This window comes from Mustelus asterias, chromosome 23 (assembly GCF_964213995.1).
Source record: "Mustelus asterias chromosome 23, sMusAst1.hap1.1, whole genome shotgun sequence".
NCBI classification, from domain to species: domain Eukaryota; kingdom Metazoa; phylum Chordata; class Chondrichthyes; order Carcharhiniformes; family Triakidae; genus Mustelus; species Mustelus asterias.
The window spans coordinates 48,298,622-48,317,469 of record NC_135823.1 but is presented as its reverse complement, the minus strand read 5'-3'; the positions used below and the strand labels follow the sequence as shown (position 1 = coordinate 48,317,469).

The window sequence follows — 18,848 nt, the reverse complement described above, 5'->3', positions numbered from 1 at the left end:
CATCCTTCTTCCTGAAGCAGAGTTATTTGACTCTGTATTGCCTGTTTTGATTACTTTATCTGATAACTGATGTTGCAAAACTGAGCTCTGAAGGGGATCTGGGGAATTCTCCCCAGGGAAAAATGTCTGTGGTGAGATCAGTTATCTCATTACTGTGACTATAAGAACGGGGCAATCTCACATGCTCACCTTCTCATCACCTACAAACAGATTGTTTCAGCAATGCTCCTGCCACTGGACTCAACATCCATCTCCTCCACCCCCAGCATGTTGTGACTTCCATATATACCTTTCACATGGTCCTTAGCAGCAACTCAATGAACTCAAACACAACAGAACTTTCAGTGCTGTGACCTTCACCTGCAATGTCATAGAAGAACAATCCGATCCATGTTCCCCTCTAAGATGCACACCTTCCTGACTACCTTCCTATTGTGCACATATCACTGCTGTTGGGCTAAATCCACCAGGTCAGACATCAAGGGGTGATTCTCCCAGCCTGCTGTGCTACTCGAGTAGTGCAATGGGCCAGGTGATATCAGCAGGGGGCCCGTAGCAGGACTTGGGACTGGCTTCCAACCAGTCGCAATCCCCAAGGCAATTTTTTTCAATGTAATCAGTCTCATGTCGGAAATCGTCGCATGGCTGATTACCATATTGAAATCACACTTTTAATATGATTAGAGCGCCTGTGACAGTATTCTCCGGGCTCACTAGTGTCCCCCACGCCCCCCTGCCAGGAGAGGTTCCCATCAAGGGGGACCAGGTGTGATCACCCAGCTGGTGGGGATAGAGGCCATTAAGGCCTCCCATGAGGTCGGGCGCAGGGGGGGGCACCCCTTGGGCAGTGCCAGCCTGGCACACTGGCACTGCCATCCTGGCAATGCCCATCAGGCACCAGGTAGTGCCAAGGAGGTGGAGCCAGAAGGGGGCAGGAAGAGCTGATCGGTGGTGGTGGGGGGAACACCCACTGCGCACAATGCAGGTGGGAAAGTGAGGGAGGCCGCGATTGGGGCTGCAGATTGGAGGTATTCTGGGCTTCACTTAGGGGGTTGGGACTGCAAACGGGGGGCTGACGATTGGGGCTGGACGGTGGGGCGGGGGGGGGGGGGGGGGGGGGGTGGGGGTGGAGGAATCTATGTGCATTCAGAGACACAGGTCGGCGACTGCGCAGTGACCAGCTCAGCACGCTGATTCTGGCCTCTCCAGCAGGATGAGGTCCTGCTCCTCACTCACCAGCGTGAATCCCCCTGAGACACTCTGTCGAGCACAGAGTGCCGGAGATTCGTGAAACTAAGTACGCCCAAAAAAACATGTGGGAAAACTTTCTGTTTTCCTACCCATTGGGCACTTAAATTTTTTGGGGGGAGAATCACCTCCCAGCTTCCTGAATCCACACTGACTTCCCTTTAATGCATCCTGAATTTCAAAGTGCTCACTCACTAGACCTCTCCAAATTGGTTCACAGACTCTCTCCACTACCTATGAAAAACTTACTGGGCGGCACTGTGGCACAGTGATTAGCACCGCTACTTCACAGTGCCAGGGACCAGGGTTCAATTCCGGCCTCGGGTGACTGCATGGAGTTTGCACGTTCTCCCCACGTCTGTGTGGTTTTCCTCCGGGTGCTCCGCTTTGCTCCCACACTCCAAAGATGTGCAGGTTAGGCCATGGTAAATTGCCTGTTAGTGTTAGGGGGGGATTAGCAGGGTAAATACATGGGATTACGGGGATAGGGCCTGGGTGGGATTGTTGTCGGTGCAGGCTCAATGGCCTCCTTCTGCATTGTAGAGATTCTAGTTTCCAGGTAAACAATGAGAACTGGTGTTCTCATAAATCGCTCAAGAATTTAATTAATTTACAAAATGGCAGCTGGAGCTTCAATAATTACAGTCCACATCGCCTTTAATACTCACAGGACTAGGTTTCCTGAACTAAGTCTTTGATCTGTTCTCATAACATCACACTATATTATAACCTCAGCCAGTTGTCCTTTGCTGGTTGTCTGGCTCTTCCTTTCGCCAGGTAATTTTATTGCCTCCTTTAGCTAAAGATGGTTGTGAAATAATTTTAATAACTGTTTCCACAATGAGTAAACCAACTGCCGGTTTCTCCGCACTGTCTCACCAGAAAGGGTTCTCTCAGGCTCAGAAACGACTTGGGTGAGTCCTCCGGTTGGAATTCTCCAGATTCGGATCTTTGCATCCTCACCAGCTGAAATCAAACAATCAAACACACACAGGGTGTCAACCGTGTTCAGAAGCAATCCAGTATCATACAGCGCTGGAGGTCATTCAGCCCCATTGTTCCTGTGACAGCTCTTTGAAACAGTGGTCCACTTAGACCCCATAGTCCTGCAAATTATTCCTTTTCAAGTATTTGTCCAATTATCCTTTGAAAGTTGTTATTCACGCTTCCATCAACCGTTCAGCTAATCCATGAAGATAATCACTGTTTCCACTGGAGGGTCGATCGGGAGCCAGGATGAAATTCAAGGAAGTCAACTGGTGAAGGAGGGAACTAGAGCCAGTCTTTACTCAGGTGTAACAGATTCAGGCAGTGCATTTTAGATCATAAACAATTCACTGCATAACAAAAAAATTCTCTTATCTCCCAGTTGGTTCTTTTGTTACTTCCCTTCAATCAATATTCTCTGGTCAATTGTGTATCAATTGTGTTTAATTATATGCTGGTGGAGGGCATTAATTGAGGTTCACTTGAGCAGATAGAAAGAAACATTTATTGAAACTGGGGTGCAGTTGCTTTCGAAGGCGCATACTTGTAATATTTCATTCTGCAAATAAATGTTACACTGAGTAAAGATTGGCTCTGGTTCTCTCCTTCGCCAGTTGACTTCCTTGAATGTCATCCAGGTTACCGATCGACCCTCCAGTGGAAACGGCGATTATCTTCATGGATCAGCTGATTCACAGGGGTAACCGCTGGTGATGGGGGAAATGTATGTGCAAGGCCGGTAGATGGGAAGTACTGAGAATTGAGCTCAGCATGATCTCTTGCAGCTGTACACATGAGCGCAAACTCAGCTCCCACAGGAGCATAGAATTCAATCCATCAAATTTACACTGACTCTTTCAAAGAGCAATCCAGTTAATCCCACTCTTTCCCCATACCCCTGCGATTTTATTCTCCTTTTCTAGCTGGACAGGGCAGGAAATACCTTGGGTAAGTTATTGGACGAACAGACATGAAATGGAAAATAGTCTGGTTAAAGTGGAGCAAGTATTGGAATATAAAAGAGATCTGTTGAGAAATCGAGTCTCCAAAGTGAGGAGAGGGTGACATATAAAGATGTTGGCATAAAACATGGGTGGGAAATACAACATCCCTCAGTCCATGGGGAAGCATCCTGGGATGAGTGATGAGGACTGCAGTGTTGAACACATCTCGAGATCCAGGAAGAGCAAGAAAATGAGCTATTTGAACACTTAGAATGCTGAGTAACGACTACCCTGATAAAGAATCCCCTCCCAGATTACAGTATTGGCCCATGTGCTGACAGGTCAGAAGCTGAGGAATGCATCAGTACCGACAGCGAGGCGATGGCAATCAAAGGGATCCCAGCTGAGGTCAGCGACAGCTACGCTGTTTTGAATGGTGGGCAGAGAGCTGTCCGGCAGCCGTCCAGGTTTTGAGAGCTGCAGGAAACAAAGAGTATTGAAGAAAGAAATTGTAATGAACTCAACATACAAACAATCAACAGATTTCAAAACTCCTGAGATATTCTCAAAGGCCTGGGCAGAGACCGTGGGTCAGGTGAGACACACTGAATAGCCAGGACCTTCCTCGACTGGCAGATACTGAGCAAAGCTCCGTCTACACTGTCCCCATCTAACACGCCCGAGGCAGGTAGCACAGTGGTTAGCACTGCTGCTTCACAGCTCCAGGGTCCCGGGTTCGATTCCCGGCTCGGGTCACTGTCTGTGTGGAGTTTGCACATTCTCCTCGTGTCTGCGTGGGTTTCCTCCGGGTGCTCCGGTTTCCTCCCACAGTCCAAAGATGTGCGGGTTAGGTTGATTGGCCAGGTTAAAAATTGCCCCTTAGAGTCCTGGGATGCGTAGGTTAGAGGGATTAGTGGGTAAATATGTGGGGGTAGGGCCTGGGTGGGATTGTGGTCGGTGCAGACTTGATGGGCCGAATGGCCTCCTTCTGCACTGTAGGGTTTCTATGATTTCTATGATTCTAGGTACTGCATGGGGTTAAATACAGAGTGAAGATCCCTCTACATTGTCCTATCAAAAACTCCCAGGAAAGGTTCTGCACAGGTTAGATTCAGATTAAAGCCCCCTCTTCAGTCTTAAACACCCTTGTGGTGTTCTGCTCTCTGAGCCTCCATCCTAACCTGGGCTTACCCTGAAAGTAACTTCCACTTAATACATCTATAATGTTGTCTTAGCAGGTGTGTAGAGTGACAGAATCCACTGTCAAGTATTCACCTCCAGCACAGCAACCTGCCCACCTGACACCGACAGTGGAACTGCGATTCGCTCACGATTCACACAGAATCCATCAGACTCGCCAGGCGTGGTCAGGTTTAACCCTTTCAGGTTGGTGAGGTGTGTGTCCCGATGAGATACTGTGCCCTGCAGGTGTCTGAACTTCGAATTGTTGCCTGGAAATGAAATTCAGAAGCAGCTGTTAGAAATGTGGTCATCACAACATGAAAAAAAACAACTTTGCAGCTGTTCTCACCCCACACAAATAATTTCAGTGCTGACCCCGCAGTGAGCGTACCACACCCAGTGTCCACCCCACACGGTGAGTGTACCACACCCAGTGCTGACACCGCAGTGAGCGTACCACACCCAGTGCTGACCCCGCAGTGAGCGTACCACACCCAGTGTCCACCCCACACGGTGAGTGTACCACACCCAGTGCTGACCCCGCAGTGAGCGTACCACACCCAGTGCCCACCCCACACGGTGAGCGTACCACACCCAGTGCCCACCCCACACGGTGAGCGTACCACACCCAGTGCCCACCCCACACGGTGAGCGTACCACACCCAGTGCTGACCCCGCAGTGAGCGTACCACACCCAGTGCCCACCCCACATGGTGAGCGTACCACACCCAGTGCTCACCCCACACGGTGAGCGTACCACACCCAGTGCCCACCCCACACGGTGAGCGTACCACACCCAGTGCTGACCCCGCAGTGAGCGTACCACACCCAGTGTCCACCCCACACGGTGAGTGTACCACACCCAGTGCTGACCCCGCAGTGAGCGTACCACACCCAGTGCTCACCCCACACGGTGAGCGTACCACACCCAGTGCCCACCCCACACGGTGAGTGTACCACACCCAGTGCTGACCCCGCAGTGAGCGTACCACACCCAGTGTCCACCCCACACGGTGAGTGTACCACACCCAGTGCTGACCCCGCAGTGAGCGTACCACACCCAGTGCCCACCCCACACGGTGAGCGTACCACACCCAGTGCCCACCCCACACGGTGAGCGTACCACACCCAGTGCCCACCCCACACGGTGAGCGTACCACACCCAGTGCTGACCCCGCAGTGAGCGTACCACACCCAGTGCCCACCCCACATGGTGAGCGTACCACACCCAGTGCTCACCCCACACGGTGAGCGTACCACACCCAGTGCCCACCCCACACGGTGAGCGTACCACACCCAGTGCTGACCCCGCAGTGAGCGTACCACACCCAGTGTCCACCCCACACGGTGAGTGTACTACACCCAGTGCTGACCCCGCAGTGAGCGTACCACACCCAGTGCTCACCCCACACGGTGAGCGTACCACACCCAGTGCCCACCCCACACGGTGAGTGTACCACACCCAGTGCTGACCCCGCAGTGAGCGTACCACACCCAGTGCTGACCCCGCTGGGTGAGCGTACCACACCCAGTGTTGACCCCGCAGTGAGCGTACCACACCCAGTGCTGACCCCGCTGGGTGAGCGTACCACACCCAGTGTTGACCCCGCAGTGAGCGTACCACACCCAGTGCTGACTCCGCAGTGAGCGTACCACACCCAGTGCCCACCCCACATGGTGAGCGTACCACACCCAGTGCTCACCCCACACGGTGAGCGTACCACACCCAGTGCCCACCCCACACGGTGAGCGTACCACACCCAGTGCTGACCCCGCAGTGAGCGTACCACACCCAGTGTCCACCCCACACGGTGAGTGTACCACACCCAGTGCTGACCCCGCAGTGAGCGTACCACACCCAGTGCTCACCCCACACGGTGAGCGTACCACACCCAGTGCCCACCCCACACGGTGAGTGTACCACACCCAGTGCTGACCCCGCAGTGAGCGTACCACACCCAGTGTCCACCCCACACGGCGAGTGTACCACACCCAGTGCTGACCCCGCAGTGAGCGTACCACACCCAGTGCCCACCCCACACGGTGAGCGTACCACACCCAGTGCCCACCCCACACGGTGAGCGTACCACACCCAGTGCCCACCCCACACGGTGAGCGTACCACACCCAGTGCTGACCCCGCAGTGAGCGTACCACACCCAGTGCCCACCCCACATGGTGAGCGTACCACACCCAGTGCTCACCCCACACGGTGAGCGTACCACACCCAGTGCCCACCCCACACGGTGAGCGTACCACACCCAGTGCTGACCCCGCAGTGAGCGTACCACACCCAGTGTCCACCCCACACGGTGAGTGTACTACACCCAGTGCTGACCCCGCAGTGAGCGTACCACACCCAGTGCTCACCCCACACGGTGAGCGTACCACACCCAGTGCCCACCCCACACGGTGAGTGTACCACACCCAGTGCTGACCCCGCAGTGAGCGTACCACACCCAGTGCTGACCCCGCTGGGTGAGCGTACCACACCCAGTGTTGACCCCGCAGTGAGCGTACCACACCCAGTGCTGACCCCGCTGGGTGAGCGTACCACACCCAGTGTTGACCCCGCAGTGAGCGTACCACACCCAGTGCTGACTCCGCAGTGAGCGTACCACACCCAGTGCTGACCCCACAAAATGAGTATACCGCACTCAGTCCTGACCCTGCACAGTGAGTACGTACCCAGTTTGTCACCCAGATTTATCTACCAATTCTCTGCCCCTTTGCACATGACTGAAACCTCGTTTTCACTTCCTGTTACGGCAGCAGCAACTCATCGACAAGAAGCCAACCAACCTGACTAGCCCCCTCCCTCCGACCCAATCTCACCATCCTATCCCCTTACCCACCCTATTACCGTATCTACCAACAACCATAACCCCTTACCCATTACCATACTCACCCCACCCCTTCACCTTCTAACTCTCCCGTGACATTGAGAAACATATTGTCAGCCTCTCTAACTCACCTAGGATACTGTGCACAGATTTTTGACTTTGAGGCGTTGTTGCAAAATCGCTGAGCTTTGAGCTGCTGCTGCTGCTTGGGGAGGTGATGGACGGTGAGGTCATTGAGCTGATGGAACTCGATGACGATGTCTGCCCATTGTGAACCTGGAATTTGTTTTTTAAAAAAAACACAATCACAAACAAGAAGCTCAGCAGTATGGGGAGAACAGGCAAATTAAAATATAGTTGACACATTTTCAGTGTATCCAGGAAGAAACAAACGGTACAAATACGAATGAGTGTCCTGGACCCTGGTTCGTGGCTTCACCCCTCCCTATCTCTGTTATCTCCTCCAGCCTCACTACAACACTCTGAGGTATGTCGCATTCCTCCAATTCTGACCTCTTGAGCATCCCCAATTTTAATTAGTCCACCACTGGCAGCCCCAAGTCTGAAATTTCCTCTCTCCACCTTTCCGTTCCAGGATGACACTCCTTAAAGTCTCTCTCTTTGGCTAATGTTTTGGTCACCTGCTCTGAAATCTCCTTATGCAGTTTACTATGACTTTTGTCTTCGCTCTGTGAAAAACCTTCGGGATATTTTGCTATGATAAAAACGCTATATTAATATAAGTTGTTTCTGTGTTGGTTCTCCAGACTGATTCTGACCTTGTGGATGAGGGGACACAATTCTCTGTGTTGAATCTGTTGTTGTAGCTCCAGATGTGAGCGACACACGTCATGAACTCCGAGCTTTACAGGATAGTTACGTTTTAAAATGTCCCCTTTAAGTTAAGATGAAACAGACGTTCTGAAAGGAAGATGGTGAATTCTGGATAAACACCTCCACTCGGAAACAGGCCCATGTAATATGGCTGCCATGAGGAGAGAAACTCAAACAAAAACTCATTGAAGTGTCGGCTACCGGTTTTGACATCTTTACACTAAAAAAGGTCAGTTTTGGAAGCTGGAGAGAAAAATAAACTATTGCTGCGGGGAAGCAGGTGAACTGTATTGTGCTATCGACCAGGCAAGATGATTGCAAGAATTTGGTTTCTGTTAAAAAGGGTACAGAACAGATGGGACTCCTGAAAATTTAAGGATGGGAGTGCTGCTGGTGATAAGTAGACGTGGAAAACCAAGGACTCTGGGGCTGGAATTTTACTGGCCCGCCCGCCATGGGAATCGGAGCAGGTGAGGGGCTGAGCATGGGAGGGTCTGTTGACCTCGGGCGGGATTTTACGGTTTCGGAACGAGCGAGGCCATAAAATCCCGCCCTGGAAGTTTCAACCCAGTGTGGCAGGGAGGAGTGAGCTGGAAGGGACCGTGACACTGTTCCTGTAATGATAGATTGGTCACGTGCATGCCCTCACGCACACAGACACACGCACACAGACACACGCACACAGACACACGCACACAGACACACGCACACAGACACACGCACACAGACACACGCACACAGACACACGCACACAGACACACGCACACAGACACACGCACACAGACACAGACAAAAGGAATGTTCCTTTGGAGAGGAAGTTGGCTGATTGTAAGGTGATCTTGTCTTTCCAGAAGCTAGACTTCCATTATGGGGGAAGACGCATAGAGTAAGTCTTGGAGGCATGAGTTCAGAGGTTCCAGCAGTTTTGATGAAGGCCAGAGTTCCTTCTGTTGCCACCAGCTTGATGGCAGACAGCACAGGCTATTGCCTGGAGTCCTGTGCTCATTGGAGGTCATAGAATCATAGAATCCCTACAGTGCAGATGGAGGCCATTCGCCCCATCAAGCCTGCGCCAACAACAATCCCAATTAGGCCCCATCTCCGTAATCCCACATATTTACTCTGCTAGTCCCCCTGATACTAAGGGTCAATTTAATGTGGCCAATCAACCTAACCCACACATCTTTGGAGTCAAACAGTGACTGACCATAAGATCCAAAGACAGCGTTAGTAAAGGAGTTAAGTCTCAGTCATGTAATACTGGTTTCAGGTTGCTAAATGAGGCCCGCTTGTTGAAACTATTGTGTTAGAATGGTTAATATTTAGGCCATTAGCACCATTATTAGAGATTAGAACTTGCTATATTTCTTCAAACCTACTGGAGTAGGCAAACCGTCTGCTGGGCCACTGTGTTAGCTTGGCTGGAATGTTTTGTGATGCAAGGTGTGTTACATTCAGGACTGTTGAAGTGTTAGCCTTTGTTCACTTTGAAATGGCTCAGACTTGGAACTATATTGTTGTTCTTTCCCTGTCCCTGGGTCAAAATCCTGAAAATTCCTCCGTAACAGCATTGCAGGTGTATCTACACCACATGGACTGCTGTGGTTCAAGAGGCAGCTTATCACCACCTTCTCAATTAGTGATGTGCAAGAAATGCTGACCTAACCACCAAGGCCCAGATCCCATGATTGAATAAAAACTGTACAACTCCGTGTGGAGGTTTTTCTGCCTACGGTTATTTTAAACTGCCATCATTTGAACAATAAAATTTTTTTCACTCAACTCTCCCACTCTGATTTTTTTGGGTTCCTCAATAGTCTCAACTCCACTGAATATAACCTCAGTTTACACAGTCTGTCATTTTAACACAGTTCCATAATCCCAGGTACCATCCCAGTGAGAGTCCCAGGCCTTCTCCCAGGCTGATGTATTCCAATGAGGTACGACCAGCACTCTGTCTAATGGCTCTGCCTTCTGTGATATTGCCGAAGCTCTCATAAGCTTTGACACCTGTGGACAACCATCAAAGATTGCTGTACCTGGAGGCATAATTTCTTTGTGCATTCATCCTCGCTATCCCCACCACCCCATTCTGCCCATTTAAACTACCCCATTATTGCCACTGCCATTCTAACTACTCACTCGCTGCCTATCAAGCTGGTGCCGCCCACATCCAGTGGTGTCTCTGGTTTTGTGGTAAGTCATTGTGGTCTGTTCGAAGGGTAAAATCTGCTGGCTTCTCTGCGACAGTGGGAATGTATTCCTGCTCTAGATCTGTACCTGTCTGAAATAATCAAATGGTTTGGAAGATCAACTTATTCATCCTGGAATGTTGACTTATCAATACACCATCATCTTAGAGGAGCAGGATGGAGAATCCATTGGCTCCCACAGATTGAAATACTTCTTACTGGTTTTCTTGTTTCCCAAGGCACTTCTTCCATTTCTTTCTCTTCTCTTGGAGCTCGTTCTTGCAATTGTGTCACAGATTCCCGCAGGCTGGGCACAACGCTGGAGATGAAACTCTGCCTGGTGCGTTTTTCTGGGTGTAAAGAAACTTTTGGTACCTACAGGAACAAACGCAGCAGTTACAGCAGCTGGTGAGGATATGACATTTAAATAAATAACTGGCACAGAGTGAGCGGGTGTGACAAGAGGGATTGAAACACAGAGTGGGAGAGATACCAAGGGACACAGAAAAAGGGAGAGAGAAAAACACAAACTAAGAGAGAGGGAGACTAAGATAGACATCAAACAACAGACACTGAGTGAGGATGATACTGACCTGTTCATCAGATCCATTGAACCAGTCCAGCGCAGACATTGAAGGAGTGTTACCAGGAGTGTCAGGGAATAAATCATCATGGAATTCATGAAGATTCTGGGATCATGGACACAAAATATAGAGTGTTACACCACTGGTAATAAAAAAACAGAAAGTGCTGAAAAAATGCAGCAGTTCTTGCAGCATTCGTGGCGAGAGAAATAGAGTTTTTTTTTGTATTTTTATTCCAATTCAATCAAATCAAGTCCAATTCAGAGTCTCAACAAGTTGAGACATTTCCGATCCAAGCTGACAAGACAGGGCCCACACTCCTGTCTTGGGCCTGATCTACATGAGCCAAGCTGATTGGAGGAGGGGGAGGTTTCCTCCTCCAAGGCTTGATCTCATTTGCATCTTAGCCAAAAGGCCGAGATGCCGCTTTAAAAAATTGCTTCATATGAAAATGAAGCTTAAATGTAACCTAATGGCCTCAAGTGCAGCATCCGATCCATACTACACTTGATCTTAGCCAAAAGGCCGAGAAGCGATCGAAATAGAGTTAATGTTTTGAGCCCAATATGACACTTCTTCAGAACTGAAGAGAGGTAGAAATGTGATGGGTTTTATGCTGTGTGGGGAGGGGTGTGTGATCAGGTGCAACAAAGGGGATAGGTAGAGGATGAGGGAAGTTAAATACCAAAAGTGTCATGGAACAAAAGGCAAAGCAAGTGTTTATGGCAGTAGTGGAGAAACAAAGTATTGCAGCAGAGTAGGTGTTAATAGCAGAATTAAAAAATCACAGAATTGTTACAGCGCAGAAGGCCATTCAGCCCATCGTGTCTACAATGGCTCTCCAAACAAGCATTATTACTTAGTGCTATTCTCCTGCTTTTCCCCGGTGCCCTTGCACATTATTTCTATTCAAATAATCATCTAATGCCCTCTTGAATGCCTCAATTGAACCTGCCTCAACCACATTTCAGGCAGTGCATTCCAGGCCTGAACCACATCAGATTATCTGAGAGCTTTGGGGTGTTTATCTGAAGGGTTTGGAGTGTTTCTCAGAAGGGTTTGGAGCGTTTATCTGAGAGCTTTGATGTGTTTATCTGAAGGGTTTGGGGTGTTTATCTAAGGGGTTTGAAGATGTTTATTTGATTTATTGTCACATATATTAGTATACAGTGAAAATTATTGTTTCTTGCATGCTATACAAAAAAAGTATATCGTATACATAGGGGAGAGGAAAAGGAGAGGGTGCAGAATGTAGTGTTGGGTTTGGGGGTGTTTATCGGAGGGGTTTTGGGTGTTTATCTGAGGAGTCTGGGAGTGTTTATCTGAGGGGTTTGGGAGTGTTTTTCTGAGGGGTTTTGGGTGTTTATCTGAGGAGTCTGGGAGTGTTTATCTGAGGAATCTGGGAGTGTTTATCTGAGGAGTCTGGGAGTGTTTATCTGAGGGGTTTGGGAGTGTTTTTCTGAGGGGTTTTGGGTGTTTATCTGAGGAGTTTGGGAGTGTTTATCTGAGGGGTTTGGGAGTGTTTATCGGAGGGGTTTGGGAGTGTTTATCTGAGGGGTTTTGGGTGTTTATCTGAGGGGTTTTGGGTGTTTATCTAAGGGGTTTTGGGTGTTTATCTAAGGGGTTTTGGGTGTTTATCTGAGGGGTTTGGGAGTGTTTATCTGAGGGGTTTGGGAGTGTTTATCTGAGGGGTTTTGGGTGTTTATCTGAGGGGTTTTGGGTGTTTATCTGAGGGGTTTTGGGTGTTTATCCGAGGGGTTTTGGGTGTTTATCCGAGGGGTTTTGGGTGTTTATCCGAGGGGTTTTGGGTGTTTATCTGAGGGGTTTTGGGTGTTTATCCGAGGGGTTTTGGGTGTTTATCCGAGGGGTTTTGGGTGTTTATCTGAGGGGTTTTGGGTGTTTATCTGAGGGGTTTTGGGTGTTTATCTGAGGGGTTTTGGGTGTTTATCTGAGGGGTTTTGGGTGTTTATCTGAGGGGTTTTGGGTGTTTATCTGAGGGGTTTTGGGTGTTTATCTGAGGGGTTTTGGGTGTTTATCTGAGGGGTTTTGGGTGTTTATCTGAGGGGTTTTGGGTGTTTATCTGAGGGGTTTTGGGTGTTTATCTGAGGGGTTTTGGGTGTTTATCTGAGGGGTTTTGGGTGTTTATCTGAGGGGTTTTGGGTGTTTATCTGAGGGGTTTTGGGTGTTTATCTGAGGGGTTTTGGGTGTTTATCTGAGGGGTTTTGGGTGTTTATCTGAGGGGTTTTGGGTGTTTATCTGAGGGGTTTTGGGTGTTTATCTGAGGGGTTTTGGGTGTTTATCTGAGGGGTTTGGGAGTGTTTATCTGAGGGATTTTGGGTGTTTATCTGAGGGGTTTTGGGTGTTTATCTGAGGGATTTTGGGTGTTTATCTGAGGGATTTTGGGTGTTTATCTGAGGGATTTTGGGTGTTTATCTCAAGGGTGGGTGTTTATGTGAAGGGTCGGTGGTTGATTGTGGGTCATTTTTGTGAGAAATTGATGAAATGTTGGAAATCAGAAGAGGGTTTGAGGGAACAGTGAAAAATTATTTCTGTCCATGTGTGAAACAGTGTAAACTCAAGATGGTGCAGGAGCAGAAAGGGAGATCAGGAGAAAAGTTTTCAGGTGAAAATCAAGTAGAATATGGGACTGATTGTCACAGGTGGCTGTTGGAGTTCAGGGAGATATGGAAGCTGAGAGGAAATAGATAAATGATGAGATTGGATTTATCAAATGGATGGTGAAGGGCTAGCATGGGCACTGACACAAAGGGCCGAATGTCTCTAGCTATTTCTTTGTGAAACACATATTAGATTCGCTGGTACCAGTGATTTTTAAATGATCTGTATCTCCACCCCCATCTAATCCCAGAGTCATGGGCTGTGCATTGAGTCTAGTGGTGCCAGCCTCTCTATGTCCATTGGTTACCTTGCGAGGCACATTGTAACTGATGGGCACTATGGAGTTCTCGGTGAGCTGCAGCACTCGAATCACTTCGCACGACATCACATCCAGTGCGAGTTTGGGCACCATGGCAACACCCTTGGACTTCACCTCTGTCAGGCACTGGTTCACTGGGGAGTTTACAAAAAATAGAGTTGAAACAAACAGTCTCTGCCAACGCATCGACAGTGAGATGGAACAGAGCGAGAGCACAATTCTGTGCAGCATATTCAACTGCATTCAATACATCAGGATTGGTTCATGAACTAGGGCACAGGTCAAGAGATGTAGGAATGTAAAAATGGAGGCTTAAAAAGCTGTTGTGTATCTACGATACACAAACTAATCATTCCCAATGGGTAAACCTTACCTTGAGTTAAACTGGCCTCTGTAGTGGACACTTCAAAGCAATGTAGAATGTTATCACCCTGCAAGGAAGAATGGAGTTGATTTGTTCAGTACAGTCATAAAAGTGCTGACCTGCTACACAGACAGTCACACACACTCACAGACATGCACACTCACATAGGCATACAAAAGGGCACCATCAACATCAAAATGAACAGAATAACTGAGTTTCCAGGTCTCCTATTTAACATGTCGTTTCCAGGACCCAGATGGTGGAATAACCTTCCCTTTTCACCACTCCATCCACAAGGTTGTAAGTGACTCCCCCTCCTGGTCACTGCTGGCTGGGGTTTGCTCAGCAAGTTGCTGCTTCAGAAAGACACCAGGCAAAAGAACTGGAGAACTAAGAAATTGGAGTAGGTTATTCAGCCCCTCGAGCCTGCTCTGCCATTGAATAAAATAATGGCACACCTGATCCTGACTGCCACCCATAACCCTTAATTCCCTTGTAGATTAGGGGGAATGGCACTAAGCCAGAGAGTCGGCACAGACACGATGGGCCAAATGGCCTCCTTCTGTGCCGTAACAATTCTGAGATCAAAAGTTTGCAGGCTTGCACATATTCAGTGGCCCGGCCGCCCCTGCTTTCTGGAGTAGGGAATTCCAAAAGTGGCTCCAGGAACTGAATGGCCTTCCTCTGTTCCTATATAGAGGAGGGAACAATGGACAAACAGCTGGTGGGCTAGTTTGGGGAGTAGAGAATGATTATTGGATAGTCAGAGGGTAAGGGATTGAATGTCCATCTGAAAGCAGTGTTCCAGCAGCAGCAAGATCTGACAATCAGCAATGATCAGGTAATCTATTTTAGCAATGTTGCCCGAGTGTACAATACTGCCCAGGACATCAGGAAGAACTAACCTGTTCTTTTCCAATAGTGCAATTAGACCTTTACCCAGCTGACATGACAGACAAGGTCTCATGTAAAACACAGCACTTCTGACACTGCGACACTCCTTCTCTACTGACCCTACAAGAGTGCAGCACTCCCTCTCTACTGACCCTCTGACAGTGCAGCACTCCCTCAGTACTGACCCTCCGACAGTGCAGCACTCCCTCAGTACTGACCTTCCAACAGTGCAACACTCCCTCAGTACTGACCCTCTGACAATGCAGCACTCCCTCAGTACTGACCTTCCAAAAGTGCAGCACTCTCAGTACTGACCCTCTGACAATGCTGTGCTCCCTCAGTACTGACCCTCTGACAATGCAGCACTCCCTCAGTACTGACCCTTAGACAATGCAGCAGTCCCTCAGTACTGACCTTCACAAGTACAGCACTGCCTCAGTACTGACCCTCTGACAATGCTGCGCTCCCTCAGTATTGACCCTCCGACAGTGCAGCACTCCCTCAGCACTGACCCTCCGACAGTGCAGTGCTCCCTCAGTATTGACCCTCCGACAATGCTGCGCTCCCTCAGTACTGACCCTCCAACAGTGCAGCACTGACCCTCTGACAGTGCAGCACTCCCTCAGCACTGACCCTCTGACAGTGCAGCACTCCCTCAAGAAATGACCTATTTCTTGTTTTGGTCTGTATTACTCCTGATTTTAAGATCACCGTTAAACTGAAAGGTGTTGCAACCACCAATTCCCCTTGGTTTCACCATTGTATTGATTGCTTCAACCAGACAAGGTTGTGAGATTTTAACTTGGTGTGGGCTGTAACTGCCTGCTACTACCCCCTAGAGTTGTGATGATGCTGCCCCATGGAAAAAGGCAACAATTCAGAGATTTTATCTGCATACTGATGTGTCAAGGAAGTCCATCCCTGGATGTAGTTGATGAGCTGGGACGTCGGATCATCATTGCTCACCTTTCCAGCCAGGATCAGCAACCCAGAGTCAGCATCGTACATCGGGATCAGCGGACTGGGGATTGGAGACAGAGAGATTATCAGGATCACCATCCACAGTCTGAGTACAACATACAGAACAATAGTCCTTGCCCCCCAATGTACCCAACCTTACAATGGACATCAGTCTCATCCAGTGAAGTGAAAGGAAAGGAAAATCAGCTCAAGTTCCTGCTCTTGAGCGTAGTTATGTGATCCTAACAGCAATGTGTATGTACATGTGGGTATCAAGTGAAAATGAGAACCGAGGAGATGTCCTTCATGTAGGAATAGTGTGAAACACTTACTTGGATGAGGCACTGAGGAGCAATTTATGTTTTATAAAGTAGTTACAACACAGAAACAGATCATTCAACCCAACCAGTCTATGCTGGTGTTTATGCTCCTCACAATCTCCCTTGTACCCTTCATCTCACCTGATTAGTTTATCCTTCCATTCCTTTCTCCCATCTGTTTTATCTAATTTCTCTTTAAATTAATCTGTACCAGCACCTCACCCAGTCCTTGTGATATTGAGTTCCACATCCTTATCACTCTCCAGGAAAATAATTCTCTCTTGATTTCTCTATTAGATTTATTCGTATTATGTTTTTTTTCCATTATTTTATGGGATGAGGACATCGACAGCCAGGCTAGCATTTATTACCCATCCCCAGTTGCCCTTCAGAAGGGGGTAGTGAGCTGCCATCTTGAACCGCTGCAGTCCCTGAGGTGTAGCTACACCCACAGTGCTGTTAGGGAGAGAATTCCAGGATTTTTACCTAGCGCCAGCGGAGGAACGGTGATATATTTCCAAGGCAGGATGGTGAGTGATTTGGAGGGGAAGTTCCAGGTGATGGTGTTCCCAGGTATCTGCTGCCCTTGTCCTTCTGGGTGGTAGTAATTGTGGGTTTGGAAGGTGCTGCCTTGGCGAATTGCTGAGTGCATTTTGCAGATGGTGCACACTGCTGCTATCAATGGTGGAGGGAATGAATGTTTATGGAAGGGTAGCAATCAAGCAAACTGCTTTGTTCTGAATGGTGTTGCTTTGAGAGCAGCGCTGCTGGGAGCTCCATGTCAGTACAATCCAGCCTCAGCATTCATTAAACAAGAGCATTGGTCTTTGCTTCATTACAATATAAAGATCGCCAGCAGCCCCCCATGTTTGAGCCGAGGCAGCAGACAATGCAGCCTGGGGACAATCAAAGACTGAGGAGCACCTGAGTAAGGACCAGATTGGGTCCACATGCGTCCCAGCAGCAGTCGGCGAAAATCCAGTGCACCCAAGACCCTGAAAGTGCCCTCACCCTGTGGTGGAAGGATTAGTGATGGACTCCTTGTCACACTGCAGTGCGTTGATGACGCTGGTTCTCAGACTGAAACACTAAATTATAACATAAACAGTCCCTGGTTGGAGACACTGGGAAATAGAGGAGGCAAATTGAACTTGTGGGTAGTGACTCACATCTCCACCAGAGGGCAGGCGCTGTCTGTTCATCATCTGATAACAGTAAGAAGTTTAACAACACCAGGTTAAAGTCCAACAGGTTTATTTGGTAGCAAAAGCCACACAAGCTTTCGAGGCTCTGAGCCCCTTCTTCAGGTGAGTGGGAATTCTGTTCACAAACAGAACTTATAAGACACAGACTCAATTTACATGAATAATGGTTGGAATGCGAATACTTACAACTAATCCAGTCTTTAAGAAACAAAACAATGGGAGTGGAGAGAGCATCAAGACAGGCTAAAAAGATGTGTATTGTCTCCAGACAAGACAGCCAGTGAAACTCTGCAGGTCCACGCAACTGTGGGAGTTACAAATAGTGTGACATAAATTCTGATTCTAGGATCGCATGATAAAGACTCAGGAGGAAAAAAGCAGAAATATTTATGTGAAATAGTGTGACATAAACCCAATATCCCGGTTGAGGCCGTCCTTGTGTGTGCATCTCCACATCATCATCTGATGAACACGGTAAGAAGTCTCACAACACCAGGTTAAAGTCCAACAGGTTTATTTGGTAGCAAATACCATAAGCTTTCGGAGCGCTGCTCCTTCGTCAGATGGAGTGGAAATTTGGTATTTGCTACCAAATAAACCTGTTGGACTTTAACCTGGTGTTGTCAGACTTCTTACTGTGTTCACCCCAGTCCAACGCCGGCATCTCCACATCATCTGATGTACAGAGCACTCAGAACTTGGCAACAATTAAGAGGTTACCTGGGAGAGGGGGGGCAAGAACGAAGCAGGCCAACAAGAGAGGGGGAGGGGGGGAGCGAGAGGGGACGGGTGGGGGGGGGGGAGAGTGAGAGGGGCCGGGGGCGGGCGGGCGAGGGGCCGGGGGCGGGCGGGCGAGGGGCCGGGGGCGGGCGGGCGAGGGGCCGGGGGCGGGCGGGCGAGGGGCCGGGGGCGGGCGGGCGAGGGGCCGGGGGCGGGCGGGCGAGGGGCCGGGGGCGGGCGGGCGAGGGGCCGGGGGCGGGCGGGCGAGGGGCCGGGGGCGGGCGGGCGAGGGGCCGGGGGCGGGCGGGCGAGGGGCCGGGGGCGGGCGGGCGAGGGGCCGGGGGCGGGCGAGGGGCCGGGGGCGGGCGGGCGAGGGGCCGGGGGCGGGCGGGCGAGGGGCCGGGGGCGGGCGGGCGAGGGGCCGGGGGCGGGCGGGCGAGGGGCCGGGGGCGGGCGGGCGAGGGGCCGGGGGCGGGCGGGCGAGGGGCCGGGCGGGCGAGGGGCCGGGGGCGGGCGGGCGAGGGGCCGGGGGCGGGCGGGCGAGGGGCCGGGGGGCGAGGGGCCGGGGGCGGGCGGGCGAGGGGCCGGGGGCGGGCGGGCGAGGGGCCGGGGGCGGGCGGGCGAGGGGCCGGGG

The 18,848-nt window shown here is 50.2% G+C and overlaps 1 protein-coding gene and 1 non-coding gene across 2 annotated transcripts in view; both read right to left on the bottom strand.

The window, feature by feature from the left end:
- Positions 1 to 18,848, bottom strand: part of coro7 (coronin 7) — a 144,640-nt gene that overhangs the window by 15,526 nt on the left and 110,266 nt on the right. The window contains exons 10-18 of the mRNA XM_078240480.1: positions 15,976 to 16,030; positions 14,125 to 14,182; positions 13,740 to 13,885; positions 10,823 to 10,918; positions 10,449 to 10,604; positions 7,335 to 7,479; positions 4,455 to 4,630; positions 3,548 to 3,656; positions 2,128 to 2,214 (exon numbers count right to left, since the gene is read on the bottom strand). Coding sequence (XP_078096606.1) covers positions 2,128 to 2,214; positions 3,548 to 3,656; positions 4,455 to 4,630; positions 7,335 to 7,479; positions 10,449 to 10,604; positions 10,823 to 10,918; positions 13,740 to 13,885; positions 14,125 to 14,182; positions 15,976 to 16,030 — 1,028 coding nt within the window. The remainder of the gene's footprint in view (positions 1 to 2,127; positions 2,215 to 3,547; positions 3,657 to 4,454; positions 4,631 to 7,334; positions 7,480 to 10,448; positions 10,605 to 10,822; positions 10,919 to 13,739; positions 13,886 to 14,124; positions 14,183 to 15,975; positions 16,031 to 18,848) is intronic.
- LOC144510949 (U2 spliceosomal RNA) lies at positions 11,162 to 11,350 on the bottom strand. The gene has a single exon (XR_013500716.1). It is a non-coding gene; the product is annotated as a U2 spliceosomal RNA (small nuclear RNA).